Source organism: Colius striatus, chromosome 29 (genome assembly GCF_028858725.1).
Source record: "Colius striatus isolate bColStr4 chromosome 29, bColStr4.1.hap1, whole genome shotgun sequence".
Lineage (NCBI taxonomy): Eukaryota > Metazoa > Chordata > Aves > Coliiformes > Coliidae > Colius > Colius striatus.
Genome location: NC_084787.1, coordinates 1394966 through 1416946, shown reverse-complemented (window position 1 = coordinate 1416946; position 21981 = coordinate 1394966). Strand labels below are relative to the sequence as shown.

Sequence of the window (21981 nt, the reverse complement as noted above, 5' to 3'; positions counted from 1 at the left end):
TTTTAAAGCAGCTCCCGCCCCTCCCTGACGTTCCCAGGGCGTTGCAGGGCTGGAGCTCACCTGGGAAAGGGCTCTGTGGGATTGCAACACCCGGACAGGTCGGTGCGAGCAGGGACCCGCGCCAGGCTCCAGCTGTCTCACGGGGGCTGCTCAGCTGTAGGGTGATGTCAAGGGTTTGGGGACCACCCCAAAAGACCCCCCCACCCCCAGCCTCTGGAAGGGGTGGTGGGCTCCCAGCAGCAATGGTTTGTGAGACAGTGTAACTCCAGCTTGGTCCCAGGGTTTGCAACCCCTGCAGCCATCCAAAGCCAAACTCCTCCATCCCACGGCACCCATTCTGCTCCAAAGCACCCTCAGGCAGTGAGACAGGTCCAGTGTGGCACAGAAACTGCCCAGCAAGGTGGGGAACATGGTTTATTTGAACAAAAACCACTTGTTCTCAAGGGTGAGAGAGCCTGGCACTTGTCTCTGGGGGCTGGGAAGCACAAGCACTGGCTCCAAGCAGTGTTGTTTCCAGCTTTCAGCCATCTCCAGATGCACAGGGACAGATAAAGTTCTTCTCAGCTGGTAGCTGCGCTTGTAAAGTCACATCCATAGTTAATTGTCCCAGTAAATTGTACCTTGTATGTCTACCAGAGCAATGGTGCAGCGATTTGATGCCAAGATTAGATACAGACATTATTGGAAGCTGCATATTTAAAAGTAGGAGGTGAGATATTACAGGCAAGAGACACCTGCTCAGAGGACCTTTGGGGCACCCATCCTGGAGAAACAAAAACCCCTTGATGTGTGTCATCCCAGCTCTCCCCTGGCTCCTTCCTAATCTCGGCTGGGAGGAAGCAAACCCATTCTCGACCGAGATGCTCCGATGTCGTTGATGCAACATCCCAGGAGGGTGGGAATCCCTTCCCGACCCTGCAGGCAAACAGCTCACCTCTGAATCATGGGCTTTCATTACTCTCCTCTGCCTGGCAGATGTCACAACCACATCCAGGCCCTTATTTTTACAAGGCATCCAGGGCGTGTGCGTGTGCTCGGAGCAGCCACGTACCATCCAAACCCATCACAAGGCAGTTCCCAGACATTTTGATTGCCCCAATCAGTTTGGTCTCTTCCCCTGCTCTCCACCAGCTGCAGGTCTGAGGAGTCAGGAGCAGTTTGTTTTCTCATGGATGGAGCCTTTGAGGGCAGGTGGGACACTGAGACCTGAGCCTCAGCTTTAAGGGTCTTTGGTGACAACTGTGCTGGGTTCCCTGGAGCCATCCTGCACACAGCAGCCACCCCACCACGACAAACACCTTCCTTAAGCATTGCCACCGGCGTGGTGCTGTGCCAGTGTGGTCAGCACTGATTCACCGAGAGGAACTGACCACCCTGGCACAGGCTGAGCTGTTCCTACCACCTCCAAGGGCTTTCCAGATACAACAGATACTTATCAAGGATGGCTCACGCTGTGGGAATTGCCATCCTCCCCAGCAGCACACCGTCACACCAGGGAGCTGGTCACCAAACCAGAAATAGGACCCAGGAATCCCCCCTCCCCTCCCACAGCACATTCCCAGCCTGGTGCTGGGGTGAGGATCCAGGAGCCCTGACTCCCCTTTCCCACCCTCCATCACCTCAACCATTTTGACACATTTCCTGTCTCTAATTAAATGCATGCCACACCTTTCTGCTTAATTTCCATGTATTTATTTCCAAGGCACGAACAATAAATAGTCATTCTCGTTGTGAAATCCACCCCAGGGTGAGAGGAGACAGAGGGTGGCCTGCGGCCGAGCCACGGTGCTGGTGCTGCCACACCGGCCACGGGCCCGGGAGGACCTGCCCCCCTGGGTTTTATCACATTTCTCTGCAGTTGGGGTTGGTTTGGGTCATCTTTCCTTACTTTTTTCCCCTGCAGCACAGAGCATCACAGGGTGACTCAGGTGATTCACCTTCTCCCTTCTTCGTTTGAGGTCCCTGTCTCCATTGTGCTTCTGGGGCTGCCCACGGGCTCCTCCAGGACATGGAGCTCGGCAGGAATGGCCCAGATGGCAGAGGAAAAGTGAGATAATCAGGTATCTGACACCCTCTCAAGCCCCTTTCTAATTGCTCCAGCCCAGTGAGCCACTGCTCTGTGGCATTGACTGTGCTCTGATTTGCTGTAATTGCACTGAAATCCTCCACTCGCCCAGCACAGGTGGGATCCTGCTGTGGTCCTCACACCTCTGAGCTGCTTCTGAGCCCAGGATTTCGTGGTCTTCTCTCAGCTCCCACCAGCATGGACCCACATGCCCAAAGCCCTTGGGGTGCCTGGTCAAGAGACACGGCCCTGGCTCTATCTGTGGGGTCCCCAAAATGAAGACCACGGGGCACAAGTCGCCCTGGGAACTGGGCACGTGCACACCCTTGGCACTGTGCACACCTGGAGTGTTTGCACACTCACAACATCCTTTGCATGTTCATGGCATCCCTTGCACCCCCACAACATCTCTTGCACCCCCATGGCATCCCTTGCACTCCCACAACATCCCTCGCACCCCCACAACATCTCTTGCACCCCCATGGCATCCCTTGCACCCCCACAACATCCCTCGCACCCTTGTGCACCACAGCCTAGAGCAAGCGATGATCAGGACCGTAACTGCTTCAGCCCCATCCCTCCCTGCCCCATCCTCTCCCCCAAAGGACAGACAAGTTCAACCCATCCTGATTGGGTTTGTTTGAGTGGTTGGGGTTTTTTTCCAGTGTTTTTGCTTTATTAATTTATACAAAAATGGTTGCAAGTGACACAAGCTGATCCCAACCCACCACCAGCCCAGCCCCGAGCCCACCCGCCGGCCAGGGGGCCAGCATCCCTGGAGAAGGGCAAGTGGGGAAGCACTGTACAGGTGGCACATCCCAGCATAGCACCCCAAAACCTGGGCACCGTGATCCCTGCACCGGGGGAAGAGCAGGGAACACACCCAGGCCATGCACAGAGACAGTGCTGGTGGCCCAGAGGCTGGGATGCCCCTGAAGGTACTCAAAGCACGAGGCAGAACTGTGGCAAAAGAGGCTCCCATGGGAGGATGAGCCCACACAGCCAAGGGCTTTCAGGGGAAAGGAGCTGAGTCCCTCTCGCTGTGATGTTCTGGGGTTGGGGGACCTGCAACCTCAGGGTTAAAGGCTCTAGAGAGCAAAGGACGGAGAAAGGTGACTCCAGGGCCAGGAACCCCCTTGCCACTTCCTTCGCGGCACGGGCCAGAGCTGGGGATGGGAAGGAAGATTTCCTGACAGGAGGGAGAGCTGAGAGAGGGCAGGGATGGAGCTGGGGAGGGGGATCCCTCCTCCCTGGCCGGGGACATGGGGAGGAGACGAGCCCCGGCAGGAGCAACGCTGCGTTTTCCCAGGCGCATCCCACCGGGACCAGCAGTCTCTCGCGCTTCTCGGTGCAGAGCCTGAGGCCTCGGGTGCCTTCCCATCCCCCTCCACCCTCTACTTCCTCCTGCAGCCCTTGGCTGCGTCCCCCATCATGTCCCAGTACTCTCCAAACTCCAGCTTGGCCTCGTCAGGGTCTCCCATGCATTCGATCTTCTCTTCCAGCGGTCCCACACACTGCAGAGGGAGTGGAATAAAGCATTGGGGTGATGAGGCTGTAGGGTCCCATGGGCAGCCCATGCCCGCCCCAGCTGCCCCTGCACACCCCCAGGCTCTGCTCTCACCTTCCCCAAGTGGGGCAGCTTCTGTACCACCAACTCCTGCATCTCGTTGGGTGTCAGATACTCCTTCTGCCCCTTCACTGCGTAGCAGTGGAACTGGTTGATGACGGTCTCAATGGCCCGTTCCACGTCCGTGAGCTCCTGGCAGTCCTGCGTGGGGGGAGAGAGGGTGAGCACTGGTGGGACACCTCCCTGAGGGATGAGACAAACCCCCTCATTTGGGATCCCCCATTAGATGGGATGCTCCCCGAGCAGATGTGCCAAAGCTCTCTGCAGATGTTCAACCCCTCTGCGTCAACGGGATTAAACCTTATCAACACGATACCCCTCCATGCAGAAGTCAGACCCCCTCTACAGACATTAGACCTCACTATACAGATGTTAGACCCCACCACACAGATGTTAGATCCTCACGAGGATGTGGGACCACTCCATACAGATCTGAGGCCACTCCATGCAGACCTGAAACCCCCACCCCGTACAGATGTTACATCCTTCTGCACAGGCTCTGCCCAGCTGCAACAACCCCCCCTACAGCTGCCATACCCCTCCACCTCGAGGTGACACCCCTCCTTGCAGGCATGTCACCCCCTGTCTCTGCTTGCCCGGACTTCTCCCTGCCCGGGGCCAGCGAGGCTCAGCCACCCCGGCGTCTCCTGGCACTACACCCACTGTACGCGGGGGCTGCCGCGGCCGTCCGGACTGGTTCTTCCTCTCCTTTTGCACAAGCGGCGGATGGCAGCATGAGTCAGTGCCCAGGACGACTCAGACACCCTCCAGGATGGGGCTTGATGACAGAAGAAGCCCCTCTCCTACCCCGCTGGGGTTGCAGACCCCTTCCCCGGCGGGGTGTGGGGCCGAGACCGGCCTGACCCCTGCGCCTGGCTCCTCACGCTAACTAGCCAAAGCTGTTTTTGATGGGAAATGATGGTGATTCATTCAGCATCTGTGGTTTCCCCTTGAAACACTCTTAAACCACATCAGGAGATGCCCATTAGGAAGAACTCGGTAATCTTCAGAGCCTCGGCCCGGCGCCCTGGCTCAGCTGGCTGGGGCCAAATCCTCCGCAGGTGCAAAGGGTGGGCACTTCCCATTTGAAAGCCCAGGAAAACAGGAGACTTTCTGCTGTTGGGCATCCTTGGAGAGGTTGCAAAGAGCAAGTGCAGCTCCCAAAGGTGAGTCCACAGGAGCTGGAGAAAGCTGCCTGGTTCCCCGAGCTTTCAAGTGGCTCCAAGCCTGCAGATTCCCCCTGCCCAGCGCTGAGGCTGCGTTGCTGAACCCCAAAGAAGCCCCCCTCAGCTCCTCAGCTGGAGTCTGGCTCCAGGATGGGGCTGGCCCAACCGTGCCGCTCTGAGTCGCCCCTTGCCCAGGGCTGTGCTCCAAGGGATGGGGCCGTGGGGGGTGGTCCCAGCCCTCCCGGTGCCGCAGCATCGCTCAGAGACCTTGCGCTTCTTGCGGCAGTTGCACTGGCCCATGCTGCTCCTCGCAGGGTCTGTAGGTCCTCGGTGGCAGTGATGGACGGGCTGTCCTCTCCCACGGGGTCTTGGGGAGCTGGTGAGGGAAGGAAGCCAGGCTCAGCTCTCGGCTCAGGGGAAGCTTCCCCTCCTTTGGTGCCGGGAGAAGGAGCCCCGGGATGCGGAGAGCTGTCGGGACACGTCCCAGCGGCAGCAGCGTCCCTGCCCCAGCGGCAAGTCACGGCAGAGCCGAGCGTGGGAGCAGTTTAGGGAAGGGGAGGGGGTGCAGGAGGGTGACAGGGACCCCAGGGCACAGCATCCCCCACCCCCCTCATCCCGTGGTGGCAGACGGGCCACTTACCTGCTGCACGGGCTCTGGCGGGTGTGCGCGGGCTGCGGCGTGCCGGGGTTTTATACCGCGGGGTGTGAGTGGGAGCTCCCTGCGCGCCGGCAGCTGCGGTGTGGTGCAAGGCGTCTCATTTGGGAGCCTGGCCCTGGGCCAGCGTGGGGCTGGGAAACGCCTCCTTCCCGGCCACATCGACGGCTCCCCAGTCCAGCCCGGCACGGCAGAGCCGCGCGGCACCGCGTGGGAACCGCCGCCCGGCCAGCGGGACGGCTCCAGGATGGGTGACCCCGTGGTGGGGATCTTCCTGGTACAGCTGAGATCTGGGAGCTGAACACAGGGAATGGGAGCTCAATTAGAAGTGTTGAGCAGGGGACATGCTGTGCCACGCTCCCCCTGTGCCACCCAAGACCCCTGAGAGGATGGGCATCAATGCCATGGTGGCCACCGCGGCATCGCTGCTGGAGACGCTCCCAAACCCCACCCCAGTCCCAGCCACATCTCTGCCACCCATCAGGGTTGCACTAAGCAACCCCACAGCCCGGCAGGAAGGTGTTTGTGGGGCACAGGTTGGCACCTCACAAACCAGACCAGCGTAGGGGCCGTTTGGGAATGGTCCCGTCCATCACAGGTTCCTCAGGGCATCCACCCCAATGCAGAGCGAGCCCCAGCCCGGCAGCCGTGGTGCTGGGCTGGTCCCCGGGCACGGTGTGACCACAGATGGGCTGCCCATGCACAGAGCTCCCCGGTAAGAACAGCAGCAATGCTCAAGGTCAGGGAAACCTCTTTTATTAGCTGCATCAGCCAAGTGTCCCCACTGAGCCCCCTCACTTCTTCTTCCCCGCTTTCTCCCTCCTCATGGCCTTCGCCAGCTCCCCGATCAGCCGCCAGTACTCATTGAATTTCAGCTCCTTGTCGTTGTTCACATCCAGTTCCTTCATCTTCTCCTCCAGGGAGGGGACATCCTGCAGGGACAGTCAGGGGAAGCTCGGCCACGGAGCAGGATGGGGAGCGGGCAGAGTGGCGGCTGCCACTCACATGCAAAGCTCAGGGGGGAACCAGAGGGATCCAGCCACCCCCATACACACATGCTGCCCCTCATCTCACCTTCATCAGGTTGGGCAGCTGGAGCTGGACCAGCTCCTTGAACTCGCTGTCTGTCAGCGTGCCCCTCTTGCCCTCCTTCTCCGCATAGCTGAAGAAGACGGTGACGATTTTCTCGATGGCCGTCTCCAGCTCGGTCAGCTCGCCCGTGGCCATGGCTGGGGCACGGCAGTGGCCCCGGGCCGCAGGGAGAGGGGCTGCGAGTGAATCAGAGGCAGAGAGGTGTCCCAGGGAGGCAATTCCCCAGAATGTGTCAGGAGAAAGGGACCCTCTCCCCTGCCCCAGCCCAGGGTGCAGCGAGTCTGTGAGGGCTCAGCTCAGCTCTGCAGGGCTGAGCAGGATCCTGGGGCTGGGGGCTGTCCCCCTGCCTCGCTGCTCCTCAGGGGATTCAGCTGGGGTGGGGAGGGGAGTTGGGGCAGAGCCATCGGTGCCACCTGGCGCGATGTGGCACAAACGCCATAGAGGCAGCCAGGATGGGGGGATGGCAGGCAAAGGGGGGGACATTGGGGTGCCCCTGCTGAAGACACTGGCTGGGGTGAGCCCAGGGCTGCAGGGATTCCCTACTTACCCCCTCGCCTGCAGGCACGGAGCTGGAGGCGAGTCGTGGCCCCCAGGAGGTTTTATACCCCCGGCCACAGGAGAGTGGAGCTCAGGGGGGAGCTCAGGGGGGAGCTCAGGGGGGAGCTCAGCGCTTTGTGTCCCGCTGCCACGGTGTTGGGTTTCCTGTTGCAGCCGGATGGACGCAGGGACACCGCCCGGGGCTACAGAGACCTCCTCCTCCTCCTCCTCCCCCTCCTGCTGCTGCTGCTGCTGCTGCTGCTCTCCTCCCGCACTGGCAAAGGACCAAACTCAGCCTTTGGTCTCTGTGGCCCTGCCTGAGCTGTGCTGCCCTGGGGATGCTCCGCTGGGGTTGAGACCACGGGGCAGAGGGGAAGGATAGAGCGGGTTTGCTGTGGCTGGAGCATCACTTGGACCTTCCTGGGGTGCAAGGGCAGGTCTCAGCCCAAATGCATCCCACTGAAGATGAGGACGTGGCCCCTGGCACTGGCGATGTCCCGCAGCGCTGCGGACACAGCACCGCGCTCGGCCCGCAGCGAGTGAGAGTTGTGACTCAGCCACCCGCTGACATCATCCCTATTAATAGTGGGCTTTGTAAAAAATTAATTAATCTAAATTAATTAGGGGGTTGGGACTGCCCGAGCTCCCCTTTAATCACTGTGTATTTTTAACATGGCAGCCCTGGCAGGTTTCCAGACGGGACATGGAGCAGCTCCACGGCAGCACCGTTCCCACGGGGTCCCCGAGCCACATCCTGCACCCCAACGGTGCAGGTGCCCCACGCCGAGGTGCTGGGGACAGCGGGATGGGGGTGATGCTGGGGACCCAGAGCACATCCCTGATTGTCAGCCACCCCGTCCCCACACGCCACGGGGGCTGCATCCCAGCGTCGACCCCATGGCGTGAGCAGCTGCCTCTGGGGCAGCACAGTGGGGTCCCGAGGAGCCTGGAAGCTGCCCCCTCAGCAGTGTTTTGGGGACCCAGAGCATCTGTGCCACGGTGCCACTGTCACCAGCGCGGTATCTGCAGAGCCCTGACGCACTCACTCCACCTCTCCACGGGGACGGGGAGGCACCAGCCGGCAGCGGGCAGCCCGGTCCCCACCCCGCAGCCGTCACACCAGCTCACGGGGCAGGAATTGCCCTTCCCGCAGCCCCAGCCCCGGCCCCGGCGTGACGGGAGCGGGGCACAGGGACGGCTTCCGCCGAGCCCCGCGTCAGGGGACCGAGATGGGTCTCTTGGGAAAGCGCTGAGGTGAGTCAGGCTCGGAGGGACGGGGACAGGTTTGGGCTGAATCACCAGCCCCGAGAGCCAGGCGGGCCCGTGACTCGCTGCCCGTGGAATCTCGGGGTGTCGGGATGGGGTGAGGAGGCAGCGGGTGCTGCAGCGGCCCCGCGACAGGATGAGGCCAAGTCACAGGCGGAAGGAGAGACGTCACCTCCCGGTCGAGGAGATAGATCCCCACTTGGGCCCATCCCCTCGGGAAGAGCATCACAGGAGCCCCTGTGCCCCGGTGAGAGCTCAGGGTCAGGGTGCAGCTACATCTCAAGAGGTTGGGACCCAGCACCACAGCCTGGTCCTGGCTGGGGACTCCAACTAGGGGTGGCCACTGTAGGCACGGTGGGTGCTGGCCAGGTGGTCCAGAGCAGTCCACTGCACCTACCAGGGCTCGCTGGAGGGGAGTGTGGTTATTTGAGGCTGCAGACCCAGGTGCCCAGTGCCATCACAATGCCCCTGGCCCTGGCATGGCATTTCCAAACCCCCATGGAAAAGCCTCTTCCATGCTGCAGCGATGGGACCGATGGAGAGACGAGATCAGCCCAGCCCCGGCACCAGCAACTGGAGCAACTGGTTTAGCTGGGTCAAAGTGGAGCACAGGGAGTCGCAGCGGCTGAAACCTGTTCCAAGCTGTGTGTAAACCTCCTGGCATGTCCCTCGCTGCTCCTAGTTTGGTAAGAGCTTGTCCTGGACACGCCGGGTTTGATCTCCCCAGAGCTGGCACCGCAGCGGCAGGGAGCGGGACCAGGGCACCCAGGGCCCAGCCGACCCCTGTGGCACCCACATGAACCCCCCGGTGCCAGGGCTCAACCTTTGGGCACTTGGCTCCGGCCCGTCCCACCGCTCAGGGAACTCCAGGCCAGGTCCTGATCTCTGGGGAGGTTTGAGGTTTAATAATCACAGGATCCCAGCATCCCAGGGTGGTGTGGAGGGAGCTGCAGGGATCACACAGCCCCAGCCCCTGCTCCAGCAGCTTCCCCTGGCTCAGGGGGCTCAGAAACGTGTCCAGGGGGGGTTGGGAACCTCCCATGAAGGAGCCTCCACACCCTCCCTGGGCAGCCTGGGCCAGGGCTCCCTCACCTCAGCACCAAAGCACTTTCTCCTCCTGTGCCTGTTGCCCCTTGTCCTGTCCCTGGCCACCACACACCAAACACTGGCCCCATCCCCCTGACACCCACCCTGCAGGGACTGAGCAGCATTGCTGAGGTGCCCCTGAGCTCAGGCTGCTGTTCCCCAGGCTCAACAGCCCCAGGGCTGCAGCCTTTCCTCCTCACACACATGTTGCAGCCCCTCAGCATCTTGGCAGCCCTGCACTGGCCTCTCTGCAGCACTTCCCTGTCTCTCCTGAGCTGGGCAGCCCAGCCCTGGCCACAGGGCTCCAGCTGAGGCCTCCCCAGGGCAGAGCAGAGGGGCAGCACCTCCCTGGCCCTGCTGCCCACCCTCTGCTCATGCCCAGGCTGCCGTTGGCTCTCTTGGGCACAGGGTTGCTGCTCAGGGTCAGTTTGTTCTCCCCCAGCACTGCCAGGTCTCTCTCCTGGAGCTGACCTCCAGCAGGTCACCCCCAGCCTGGGCTGGTGCTGGGCTCGTTCCTCCCCAGCTGCAGGACTCTGCCCCTCAGCAGGTTCCTGTCTGCCACAGCTCTGTGCCCACTGCAGGGACCAGGGCCAGGTTATTTTTAAGCTCAGGACCAGGCCTTGGTGCCTGTTCTTGTCACAGGCAGCTGCTGCCCAAGTGGGGCAAGTGACAGCCCCTGGGCCAGCCCTTCCCGGAAGGGGTGGCCGGATCCTGCCCGCTGCTGGGACACACCGGGGACAGGACCACAGGCGCTCTGCTGCCACCAGCCCCAGCACCAACACCGAGTGAGTGTCACCGGGGTCTTTTCCCCTTTCCCCCTGTCCCCAAGCTCTGGCCTTTGCTGGAGCTCACCAGCAACAGGCTCCTCTCCCTGCTCCACACCAAAGCGGGAGCTGTGTCCTGCTGGGAAGCAGCTCCTGAGCCTCCTTTCAGAAGCCCCCTGCCTCCCCCCAGAATCCCCACTTCCATGTGGGACCCCACTCTGTCAGGGATCCCCACTCCCATTGGGATCTCCAGCCAGGACCCTCACTTCAATCCAGAGCTCTCACTCCCGTCTGGGAATCCCATTTCTGTCAGGATCCTCCACTGAAGACCCCCACTGCTGTCAGGGATCCCCACCTTCATCTGAGACCCCCACTTCTGAGGCTCCCACCATCCTGAACCCCTACTTCCATCCGGGAATCCTACCTCCTTCCAGAACCCCCACTTCTATCCAGGACCCTCACTTCCATCTGAGACCTCCACCTCTGTCAGGGACCTCCAATTCCATCGGGAACCTCCATCCAGGATCCCCTTCACAGCCACCTCAGCTGCCCCAAGTGCAGGACAGGGACCAGAGCCCCAAGACTCTGCACATCACCCCAAACCCCTCAGCCTCCCCCCTTCCCCCAGCACGGAGCGGGGAGAGGTTTTGGGGTACCCAGGCCCGTGCCCCCCACGCCGTGCCACGCAGCCGCCGCGTTTCCCAACCGCGGGGCCAGGAAGCGCGGGAGCTGGAAACGGAGGGAGCGGGATATAATTAACCCCAAATTAGGCTGGAATCTGGGATAAAGAGCCCGGCACCACCCGGCTCTTGCGAAAAGCCACGATGCCACACCGGCAGCTTCGGCCAACCTGCCGAAAACAACGAGGGCCGGCGATGGCGCAGCTTGGGTCGGGGGGCTCGGCCTCCCCCCGGGATGCCGGCACAGCCACGGGCCGTAACGGGAGCCGGGATTATCGGCCTGGGCCACGCCAGCTCGGGAATCTGGTTTCTTGGCCGAGCCGTTGCTGGAGCAACCCGTGGGCTGGGCTTGTGGGGTTGCTTTCTGAGCGTGACAAGAGGCCCTTTCTGTGCTGGGGCAGCGGGCGGCCCCGGGGGGCCCGGGCTCAGTCACTCGATAGCCCCCGCCGGCTCCCCCCCGGCCCCGCACGGCTCCTGTTGCGAGGCCAAGGACATCGGATCCCCCCCGGCCTTATCGCTGCCGGCGGAGGGGGGAGCGCTGGGGACGGATCCGGCGTGGCTCCGGCGCTGACAGATGGGGGATGCCGGCGGGCGCCGAGCGGGTGACGCCGCTGGGTCGGACGCCGGGCGCCGCGGGGGCTGTGAGGGGAGGCACGGCCCGGCGTGGCATCGCCCCCGAGCAGGGAGGGTAGAGTCAGCCCACTAGTGACCCCACGGCCCACCCCACACATCCCTGTGACCCCCACCCAGGGGCACCCCAGCCTCAGCCATAGGGGTGGAAAGAAGTGGCACCCGAGGTTTAGCGTGAGGAGGGATGTGGAGCCCCCTCCGCAAAGCGACCCCCAGCATCGCTGCCCACCAGCAGCCTGGGGCTGCGAGCGCTCCTCGGCCTCACCTCAGGCTGCGTGGGGTGAGTGGGTGCCGTGGGCTGCTGCGGGCTCGGGCTCCCCACGTCTTGGCCCCGGGAAGGCGGCGTGGGGCGGCCTGGAGGTGCCAGTCGGGCTGTCCAGCCCCGGTATCGGATCCTCCCGGAGGGAGGGGGTTTGGAGCTTATTTAACGTGCCCGTCCTGCCCAGCCCGGTGCACTCGGAGCAGCGGGCGGGTGGTGGCGGAGCTCAGGTGAGAGGGGGGGTCCCTGCACGGGGGGCTGAGGGTCGGGACTCCCCTCCCACAGCAGCACCCCGTCCAGCCCTGGGAGCAGTGGGGTGCCCCGAAACCCCCGTGGCCCCGGTGCTGGCTCGTTGCCCGGCGCTGAGCGCTTGGGGCAGAGGCCACGGCTCATGATGGTCCCCAGGAGGGGATGGGACGAGGGGTGGTGGCAATGTGGGGGGCTGCCCCCCAACCCCGTAACGCAGCGGGTGCTTCCCTCCAGCTGGAGCGATGGCGTCGCAGCTGGAAGGGGCCATGGAGACGCTCATCAACGTCTTCCACCACTACTCGGGCAAAGAGGGGGATAAGTACAAGCTGAGCAAGAAGGAGCTGAAGGAGCTGCTGCAGAGCGAGCTGGGCTGCTTCCTGGAGGTAGGGACCCCTCTCCCTCCGTGCTCGGGGCTGCTGAGCCCCAGGGCTCTCACCCTGTCCCCTCCCTGCAGACCCAGAAGGACACGGGTGCCGTGGAGAAGATCATGCAGGACCTGGATGAGAACGGCGACGGGGAGGTGGATTTCCAGGAGTACGTGGTCCTGGTGGCCGCCCTCACTGTGGCCTGCAACACTTTCTTCTGGGAGAACGCCTGACCCAAGCCGGTCCCCACCCCACAGCAGCCGGCCAGGGCATCCCCAAAACGCAGAGATCCCCCCACCACCAACCCCCTCCAGCTCACCCTCCGCTCCCCAGCACACCCGGGGGATCCCACTGGGATCCAGCTCCGCAATAAAGCCACAGACCCAGCCAGGGGCATGTTGTCATCTCCTTTATTTCCAGGGTCTGGTCTTCTACTCCATCATCTCCTGTTAGTGCCTGCAGGGATACCAGGGAGCCTTCCCTCTCCTGAACCACGGGGTCACGGGGAAAAGCCACCCTGGGTCACCCCGAATGCCTGGGGAGATCCCTGTCTCCACCCTGTTCTAGTTCCTCCATCACACCCGGCGCCTCACCCTGCCCCAGAGCCTGGAATCAACCCCAGGGCACAGCACGGCAGCGACGGGTGCCCTCGGTGTGCACCGGGCTGTTGGGGTGTGGGACACGGGGGTGCAACGCGGGGGTGCAACAGGGGGTCCCCGGCGGGAAGGGGGCTGGGCGGGGAGCAGCACGGGCCGGGACTCGTTGCCCGATCCCATCAGAAGCACGATCCCAGCAGAGGCGCTGGCACCGCGCCCCGCGGGGCTGGAGGAACCGGTTCTTCCCTCCTCCCTCACGCGGGCTTCCAGCCAGCAGCCCCCACGCTCGGGCCCGGCCCCTCGCAGGGCCGCCAGCGCCATCATCTGCCAGGGCTGGGGCCGGTCCCGGTTCTTCCCGACCACCCCGCACGGCTTTGGGCCCTCACGGCCCCCGCCCCGCCATCGAGCCACACACCGGGGCTGCGGGGGACACGGCACGGGCAGCCGCAGGCCGGGCCGCGGGCAGACAGGGGGCCCCGTCAGGCCTCCTCAGGCTTCTGACTCCCCCAGACGCGGCGGGACGCGACTGACGGCGCCGGCGACCGACCACTGCGCCTGCGCGCTCCGGGCCGCGAGGTGAACGGCGCCCGGAACCTCCCCAGCCCCGCCCACCCCGCGCCGGCAACCAATGGCCGAAGGGGAACCGCCTACGTCACGCTGCCCCGCCCAATAAGAAGGAGGCGCGAGGGAGGCGGGAAGCTCCGGCGCCATCTTGGCCGTGTGGTCGCGGGGCGGAGGAGGAAGGCGGGTGACTTGTGGCTGCTCGCGCTGCCGCCGCCATTTTGTCGCGGTCGTTTTAGTCGGAGTGCGGCGGGAGCGGGCGGAGGGCGCCGGAATCCAGCCCCACACCCCGCCCTCACCCGCTAGCCAGCCCCCACCGGAGACCTGGCGACCGTCTGCTTCGGTAAGGCCGGAGGGCTACGCTGAGGGAAGGGTGGGATCCGCCGGGAAGGAGGCCGCGGCGTCCCCTCAGGGCGCTGGGGAGGCCGGTGTTGCCGGGAACGCGGTGGTTGTCTCTGCGGGTTTTGTCAGTGCAGGGCCGGGCTGTTTTCTTCCCCCGTCTCACAGTCGGATGGGGCTGGATCGATGGCTCCGGCCGGGCGCCCCATCCTCGGCCGATGGTACCGGGGCCGTGTGTGGGAGCGGGGCAGCGTCTGCCAGTTGTTGTGCAGGAAAGAAAATGCCCCTTAAAACGCAGTTTAGTTGAAGTGGAGGAAGGAGAGGTGCAGCTGGCGGTTGGCTCCGTTTCTGGCTGATGGGGCTGTAAAACACTGTAAAGAAAGCGTTTTTCTCGAAGTAGCTGGAGAGCGGGTGGTTTTGGGCAGTGATCTAAGCGTTAAATTCCGTACTAAGAGGAACGGATGCGCGTAGTTTCTGGGTTTGAGGTTAGCACACTTCTGTAGCATTCATCACTGCTCAGGCACTCGGGCTGGAGATGTGCTGCGAAGAGCAGTAACAGCTGAGTTGAAATCCCTTTGGTGAGGCGTGTTCTCGTGTTCTGAGCACCGCATTAGGGCTGCGGGAGAGCTGCCTGCCAGTGTTAGGCCCTTAAAAAGCCAAAGGGGTTTGCCCCCTCACAGTTTATCTCTGTCCGGGAGGATGGAACCTTCATATTTGGTCCTTTCAGTATGTGGGATTTCTGTAATGTCGGGATATTTTTCCCGAGAGTATTATGTATTGGGGTTTTCATCTTGCTGATGGTAAGACGGTAGGAAGTGTGGCAGTGCCACTAGCTGCTGTGCTAAAGAAGACTTTTGGGTGTCATTTTGGGCTGTGTTTTTACAGCATTACTCGTGCCAAGGGTAAGATTTTTCACTCTAAAACAACAGCTTCTTAGTAAGGATGAGTTAGCATAACGTGCAGATTTATTAAACCTGCTGTATCATGGCAACAGCCTCGAAAAGCTATTAACAATGCATTAATAGGGTGCTATCCCCTGCCTCCTTCTTGATTCCCTCCACCAAAGGAGACAGAAGGCAGGGTTTTTGGATGTAGTCAAGCAAGCACGAGATCTCCCCCGTGCTGTTTGTTAAATCTGCTCCTCCTGTTTTGCAGATTCTCTTGATCTGAAGATGGCTGCACAGTCAGCACCGAAGGTTGTGCTAAAGAGCACCACCAAGATGTCTCTGAACGAGCGGTGAGGAAGCCAACAACAGCTTCAGCTCATAAGAAATATTTTTTTTCACTTAATTATCACTGTCCAGTGTCCAAAAAAAAACCCAAATCAACGTGGTTTCTGCCCTTTTTTAACCTCACTAAAAAAACCCACCCAAGCAGATGGCTATGCACCTCTGTCTTAGAACTGCAACGATGTGGTACTGGTGGTTAAAAGGGCAAATGTTCTGGAGAGGTGTAACTGTAGCAGTTTTAACGTTAAAACTACCTGACACGTAACTAATGGTGGGATGTGTTATAACAAAAAGAGAGAAACCTCACACCCCTCCCTTTTTTTCTTCCACATGTTTTTTACATTGATATAGTAGAGGCTGCAGCATGGTAGCATGTTACCCAGGCTGCAGCAGGCTTGCTGCTTTGTCCGAGGCAGGCACACTGGGTGTGAGCTGGCCTGTAAGAGGCATGCAGCAGGCCATTAAACAAGCCCAAAGGCCCTTTAACAATGTTTTGGGCCTTGTAAGAGGCAAATGCTTTGCTTCATCTCCATCTCTCTCTCTCTTTTCTTGATTTCTTTATTTCTTCTGTTGGGCATTTCTTATTCCAATTCTTATTTTTCACACCATCAAGCTTTAGTACCAACTAACAGTGATGCTGCAGTTGTGTTTCACTTTCTTACTAATCACTCCTGGGTTAATTATGTTAGTGTCCTTGGGAGCCTTTTGCTGGCAGTTCCTGCTCTTTGCAGGTGCTGCTGTGAGCTGTAGCCTGAACTGATGCTCACTCAGAGCTTACCCCAGGGAAGATGAGTGTTGAGGTGTGCAGAGCAGGGGAGGCCTGCTGGCCTGTTTTGTTTTGGTCAGTCTGTATTCCTTATCTGTCAGTGTTTTCGTTTGCAGTGTCCTGTAGCTCTCAGGACACAGTAGAAAGCTGAGCGGTCACTGCTAAGGGAGCTCACCATCCTGCTGTGTGTTCTGCTCCTACATAGCTCTGAAACACAGAAGATCCTTTGTGCACTAAAAGTGCAGAGTCAACACAAAAAGAGTGCAGAACTGTGTAAAGGAAGTGCAGAGGGAACTTGAGTGGGGGCTTGTTTCCCAGCAGCGGTTCTGTGGTGCATCAGACACACTGGTCTGTTCTGAGGACAATGCCTCGTGTTAAAGCTGCCTCCTGGCACTGAGTTTTTAAACAGTTTTCTCACACCTTTGAGGGTTAATTTGGCTTCTGCAGTCAGATTTTGGGTTGCTTTTCTGTTTTCCTGTGGTGTCCTCTCCCCATCTGTCATGATCATCTCTGCTTACTGCTTGTTTTCATTCCTTCTGCCATCTCTCAAATCAGTATCCTAAAGCTTTGTCACCTCTAAACTAATGCACAGCGTCACTCCTGAGTTTGCAGTTCTTGCACACTTGTGGAAAACGAGGAATGCGTAATGACATGTGACCTAAGTGCCACTCTGTGCGTAAGGTTCGTGGGATCTGGAGATCCAGTCTTGAGAACCATGAAATGCCAATAAATGTTTGTAATAAAGCTTTCTTTAAACACCCGTTTTATTCGACCTTGAAGCTTTACTAACATGCTGAAGAACAAACAGCCGATGCCAGTGAATATTCGGGCTACCATGCAGCAGCAGCAGCAGCTAGCCAGTGCCAGAAACAGAAGACTGGCCCAGCAGATGGAGAATAGACCTTCTGTCCAGGCTGCTCTGAAGCTCAAACAGGTGAGAGAAAGGGGCTTCTTGAGGGGCAGCCCCTCATGCCCCTCACCAGCAGACAGCTTGTCAGGGTGGGGTTGAATTTGGGGGAAAAAAACACTCCTGAAAGTCTAAAAATGAAAGACCTAGAGGGGACTTGCAGAAAATCCCACTTTGTGCTGCAGATAAGTGATGCTTTTTGGTTAATAACGCTGAGTGGGGGGGGTTTGGTGCTGGCTGTTGATGTTTCCTCTCTATTTTTTCAGAGAAAGGTTCTCATTCTGGGTTTCTGGATCTGCAGAGTGCTTCACCTCACAATCTAGCTGCAGTCACAAGTGCTGCAGGTTGTTCCCAGTACTCACTGCCCAGTTGAGGCTGGGTGCTCCCATCACAGCTCCACTGTGATGGTTGCACTGCCTTGACAGCAGCTGGCTGCGAGGAGCAGATCAACAGACTTGATTTTTTTTGGTTGCTCGTGGATGCTGGATTTAAGGCACTTACCCACTCACCTTTTAGTGATGAGTACTGTCTGTCCTCTTAGATTTAGATTTCCTTGCCACAATCCATGTCTTCATAACTCTGGACTTAGGGAAGGGACAGGGAGCCAAAAATCTCCCTACAAAAAAAGCCTTAGTAACAAAGCAGACAAGAGCTGTTCAGCGAGAGCCTGCTCATTGTCACCCCAGGGGTTTTAGCAAGAGTTGAAGCTGATTATAAGCTTTGGAAAGTTGAGCTTAAAACATACTGTGTAGGGCCCAGACTGAAAACCTCACAGCTCTGCAGTGGTCTCAAACAGCAGCACTGTGGGACTTGACTTGTGGCAGCAGTTAAATACGGTTCTGTACATTGCCTTGCACATGAGGAGAAAGCCCTGGAAGTTTCTTAGCTGAACTGCTTCACCAAATAACTGGAGTACTTCAGGCAGCCACACACACTCACATTCAGGACTCCTCTCTGATAAAAGAGGAATGCAGCTGCTTTGAGGATCTCTTGAGACTTCTGTTGTACAAACAAGGCTGTGGTGCCGGTTAGCCTGGCAGAGCTGTAAACAAAAAGCTCTGCAGATGGCAGGCTGCAGGTTTTTCTGCTTTTAAAAACAGAGAAGAGCTTGACAGGAATTTCAGGAGTGGTGAGGGAAGCTGGATGAAAAACGAAGAGCTTTCAGCTTGCTTAAAGGTTCCCCAGAGGAGCAGGGAAGAACCAGACTTGGCTTAGCTCTTAACTCCCCTTTGATTTTTGTGTTGGCTATAGCTGTCACCTGCCAGCAGAAGGGTTGAGCAGGCTGCCTGCTGCATTAAGAGTCTGCTTTGACTTGGACTGAGCAGCAGGACTGGAAACAGAGGCAAACATTTCCTTCCAAGTCTGCAAACTTGCTTGTCTCTGTACAACACACTTGCTTCCAGGAAGGGTCTCAGTTTGAAGGTCAAACAGAGAACAGTCCCTCCCAGAGCCGATCTTATTGTCTTTGGAGCTTGCTACAGGGAGCTGCTGACCCTCTGTTGTGTTTTTTATGTACCAAAACAAACACTTTTGAATAGGCAGTTGTGGTGATCTTTTTGCCTCCCATGTCCAAGATTGCTGCATGATTTTCTTTTCTTTTCTTTGTTTATTAAAACTCCTTTCTTCCAGAAGAGCTTGAAGCAACGCCTCGGTAAAAGCAACATCCAGGCCCGACTGGGCCGGCCAGCGGGACCGCTCGCTCGGGGGGCCATGGGGGGAAGAGGACTGGCCATGGGGCAGAGAGGCTTGCCACGAGGAGCCATGCGTGGTGGCAGGGGAGCAAGAGCTCTGCTGAGAGGAGGAATCCCACTCAGAGGTCAGTACCTTGGGCTGCTTCCAGGGCAGTCAAATTCCAGCCTGTTCCTGACATGTACAGGTGAAATCAGAACAACTTTCATAATCGTACACTCGGAGGATCTTAAGGGCTGGAAGGGACCTCAAAGGACCATCCAGTGCAACCCCCCTGCCAGAGCAGCAGCACCTAGAGCAGGGCACACAGGAACTCGTGCAGCTGCGTTTGCATGTCCCCAGAGAAGAGACTCCACAGCCCATCTGGGCCCCTGCCAGTGCTCCCTCACCTCAGCAGGGAGGAAATTCCTCCTTGTGCTTCTCTGCAACCTCTGATGTTCCAGCTTGTACCTGTTGCCCTGTTTTATTAACTTCATCCCTTTAAGGTCACACTTCAAGAGACTTTCTGTGCACAAAGAGATTAAATGTAGACTGTAGAAAAATGAAGACTCACACCCCTAAAATCCAGGCAGTATTGTCCAGGGACCAGCTTCTATTGAAATGATACACAGCTCAATGCAATATTCTTCTAGAAAAATACACAGATCCTTTGTCTTTGTTACAAGTAAACTATAAACCAGGTTTCAGTGTCTCCAACCACTGGAAGCTCAAAATATGCAGCAGTGTGTTGCTAAATGAAAGGAAAAGGACTGTTGCTTTGATTCTCGTTCTGAAAACTCTTAATTCCGATGGATTGATTTCTCTCTTGAAGGGCAGAGCCTGCTTCGTGGAGGACGAGGCATATCCCCCAGGATGGGCCTGAGACGAGGGGGCCTTAGAGGCCGTGGTGGCCCGGGCAGAGGTGGGCTGGGCAGAGGCGCCATGGGCCGCGGGGGACTCGGGGGCCGAGGTGAGTGTGAGCAAACCTCGGGACCACACGGTGCTGCTGAGTAAGAGAAGCTTTTCACTCCTTTTCCTGTTGAAGGCTTAAAATGTGTAAGTGCCCACAGCCCCAAAACCCCTCTGCTTTTTTTAATCCTTCATAGAGCAGTGGGAAATGGAGGCGTTTCCTGGAATGTTTTGCCAGGCTTTATGCCCATCCAGGATCCTTCTGTGTCAGAGGGGTTCTGGGGCCTGTCAGCTGGGTTGGCTGCTCCTGGCACATGTCACATCGGGGTGGTGCTTGGGATAGTCAGGAACACAGGGCTGGTGTAAGCCAAGAGGCTCTTATAATAATCAGTGAGGGGGAAAATGGAACAGAGGAGAAAGCCTAAACCCTTGCAAAATAAACTGCAGAGTCTGAAACTGAATCAAGTCTTGGGTAAAGTAACTGATTCCAGTGGTAAAGCAGGAGAGAAGAGGAAGCAGAGGAGACAGCTGTTGATGGTTAATGTTTCAGACAGATGTGCGGTTGGAACAGCAGCCAAATGTGCTCTCGTGTTTCTTGGCTTGATGTTTGTAGGAGCTGGAGCAGACTGGGAAGCTGCCTGTCTCCTGACAGCTTTGGCTCGTAGCTGTGTTTCTTAGCCTGACAAACACACTGATCAGTCTGGGCTTTTGGGTATCCAGCAGTCCAAAAGCTCCTTGATTCCAAGTCCTTCATAGGGGAAGTTTGCTTGCAAGTGGGTGATGGGGTTGCCACTTCTGCAGAAGCTTCAGCCTGAGGGTGGGCAGGGTCTGGGGGGGAACACTCCACAAGAAAGACAATTGGAATGGGAATGTCCTGGATCAAAGGGGACTGAAACAAGCAGCCTGAAGGGTATCAGCTGCTGCTGGGTGTCCCTGCGGAAGGGGGTGCTGAGGCTGGGTCTGGTGGGGTTTGTCACCGGTGGTTTTGTCTCCCTTGAAGGTCGTGGCATGGCAGGCCGGGGACGAGGGGGCTTTGGAGGCCGCGGCAGAGGCAGAGGACGAGGAAGAGGATCGGCACGTCCTGCCTTGACCAAGGAGCAGCTGGACAACCAGTTAGATGCTTACATGTCTAAAACGAAAGGACACCTCGATGCTGAGCTGGATGCTTACATGGCTCAGACAGACCCAGAAACAAATGACTGAAGGTCGTTGCCAGAGACTGTTGTCAAAGTTCGTGTGTTATGTCGATGCCCATAAGCTAAAACAAGAAACCCCGATTCACGCTGGAAGGACCCACAGGAGCAGAGAGCGGCCCTCTTCTCCTCAGAGATCACTTTATCTGTTCCTTTAACATTTTGATACTCTGTTGTATGAAACTTTTTTTTTATATATATATATTTTTTTTCCCCCTTTCCCCACATCTTCAGAATGTGACTGTGACAGATCTGCAGTTAATTAATCCCTGGTAGGTGAAGTGCTCCTCCATGCCAACATTTCCTGATTACATCCATTCTGAGCTCTGTGGTTGCCTTTTGGGATGGGCCCTGTCCCCAGGTGTGACCTAACGGCTGAGTTCACATGAGCAGTTCAGTCTTTAACCGATCTGAAGCAAAAAGCCACTTCCCAGCCCAGGGCAAAGAGCTGGGTTGGGGTTAGTTCTAGTGCTCTCTATAGACACCAGTATTGTTTCACACCAAACCTTCCTTTTCTGTTGGTAGCCTGTTAATGCCTAGTGCAAGGCACTTCCCAGGTTGAAGACTTCCTTGATTTAGGGTTTTGTTGTTTTTAGATAAAAGTTACCGTTTCTTCATTTTTTTTAAGCAGATGGCGCCAGTGCTTTGTGCATCTGTGAGAAAGCAAAATGTTCATTTGAAGGGATTGGAATCAGGAATGTCAAAGCTACAGCGTGGTAGAACTGTCTCTCCAAAAACCCAAACCACACGGGGTCCAAAGTTCATCTGTTACCGCTTGGTGTAACCAAAACCGTGTCCTCTGGTTATCCCTCCTGCCTGCGCTTCCCCAGGGCGTTTGGGAAGGGGCCTGTTGCTCCCTGCCCCCTTCCCTTCTCCCCGCCGAGTTCAGCCATCCTGTGAACTGTTCCACTCTGAATGGAATCTTGTATTTCTGGTTTGTTGTTAAAGGAGAAATGATTATAAAAGCAACACGGATTCTGGGTGCTGCTTTCGGGGTGGTTTTTTGACGGAAAGGAGCGTTTTGTGCTGTGTTCCGAGGTGAACTTTACCTCGAGGAACCTGAGGGGAGGTTGCGGCCCCTGCGCTGAGGGGGAGTCGGACCCGTGCAGGGGGAAAAGGGCGGGAAAGCCCTCGCGTGAGGGGCACCGCAGACGGGACCGGGGGCGGCCTCGGCTGGGCGCTGCCGGGGCGCGGAGGGAGGCGAGCCCGGCTCGCTCCTCACGGGGCTCCGTGGCGGGGGCCGGCCCCGGCTCGGCGCTGCCGAGGCCCGGAGCGGGGCGAGCGGGCGCCGGCGTCGGCGTCGGATCTGTCTGGGTGCAGACAGTCGCCCCGCCTCACTCATGGAAGAGCGACAGCGATTGGTTGGCGACGA

General features: G+C 58.5%; 4 protein-coding genes across 10 annotated transcripts; 2 read left to right on the top strand and 2 right to left on the bottom strand.

The window, feature by feature from the left end:
* Positions 1-2744: 2744 nt before the first annotated feature.
* Positions 2745-5234, bottom strand: S100A14 (S100 calcium binding protein A14). The gene is made up of 3 exons (XM_010204956.2): positions 5126-5234; positions 3687-3833; positions 2745-3579 (listed from the first exon to the last, which is right to left on the bottom strand). Exons 1-3 carry the CDS (start codon positions 5156-5158, stop codon positions 3460-3462), a joined length of 300 nt encoding a protein of 99 aa, XP_010203258.2. The 5' UTR covers positions 5159-5234; the 3' UTR covers positions 2745-3459.
* S100A13 (S100 calcium binding protein A13) lies at positions 5151-7338 on the bottom strand. Of its 2 annotated transcripts, XR_009820663.1 has the most exons (5): positions 7153-7338; positions 6588-6781; positions 6312-6445; positions 5499-5810; positions 5151-5234 (listed from the first exon to the last, which is right to left on the bottom strand). XR_009820663.1 is itself a non-coding variant. In XM_062016380.1 (3 exons), the coding sequence occupies exons 2-3, from the start codon at positions 6738-6740 to the stop codon at positions 6308-6310; spliced, it is 291 nt and encodes a 96-aa protein (XP_061872364.1). In that variant the 5' UTR covers positions 6741-6781; positions 7153-7337; the 3' UTR covers positions 6254-6307. The 2 variants fall into 2 exon arrangements, 1 of the variants encoding a protein (XP_061872364.1); XM_062016380.1 differs by lacking the exons at positions 5151-5234; positions 5499-5810 and having other exon boundaries at positions 6254-6445; positions 7153-7337.
* Positions 7339-8281: 943 nt separating this feature from the next.
* Positions 8282-12814, top strand: S100A1 (S100 calcium binding protein A1). Of its 4 annotated transcripts, XM_062016381.1 has the most exons (4): positions 8282-8396; positions 8933-9094; positions 12311-12459; positions 12531-12814. In XM_062016381.1, the coding sequence occupies exons 3-4, from the start codon at positions 12319-12321 to the stop codon at positions 12672-12674; spliced, it is 285 nt and encodes a 94-aa protein (XP_061872365.1). In that variant the 5' UTR covers positions 8282-8396; positions 8933-9094; positions 12311-12318; the 3' UTR covers positions 12675-12814. The 4 variants fall into 4 exon arrangements, with proteins under 4 accessions (XP_061872365.1, XP_061872367.1, XP_061872366.1 ...); XM_062016383.1 differs by lacking the exon at positions 8933-9094; XM_062016382.1 differs by lacking the exons at positions 8282-8396; positions 8933-9094 and adding an exon at positions 10204-10279.
* Positions 12815-13733: 919 nt separating this feature from the next.
* On the top strand, positions 13734-21578 carry CHTOP (chromatin target of PRMT1). Of its 3 annotated transcripts, XR_009820661.1 has the most exons (7): positions 13734-13941; positions 15093-15174; positions 16713-16866; positions 18469-18655; positions 19340-19477; positions 20417-20881; positions 21241-21578. XR_009820661.1 is itself a non-coding variant. In XM_062016260.1 (6 exons), the coding sequence occupies exons 2-6, from the start codon at positions 15110-15112 to the stop codon at positions 20617-20619; spliced, it is 744 nt and encodes a 247-aa protein (XP_061872244.1). In that variant the 5' UTR covers positions 13734-13941; positions 15093-15109; the 3' UTR covers positions 20620-21578. The 3 variants fall into 3 exon arrangements, 2 of the variants coding, with proteins under 2 accessions (XP_061872244.1, XP_061872243.1); XM_062016260.1 differs by having other exon boundaries at positions 18472-18655; positions 20417-21578; XM_062016259.1 differs by having other exon boundaries at positions 20417-21578.
* Positions 21579-21981: the final 403 nt, after the last annotated feature.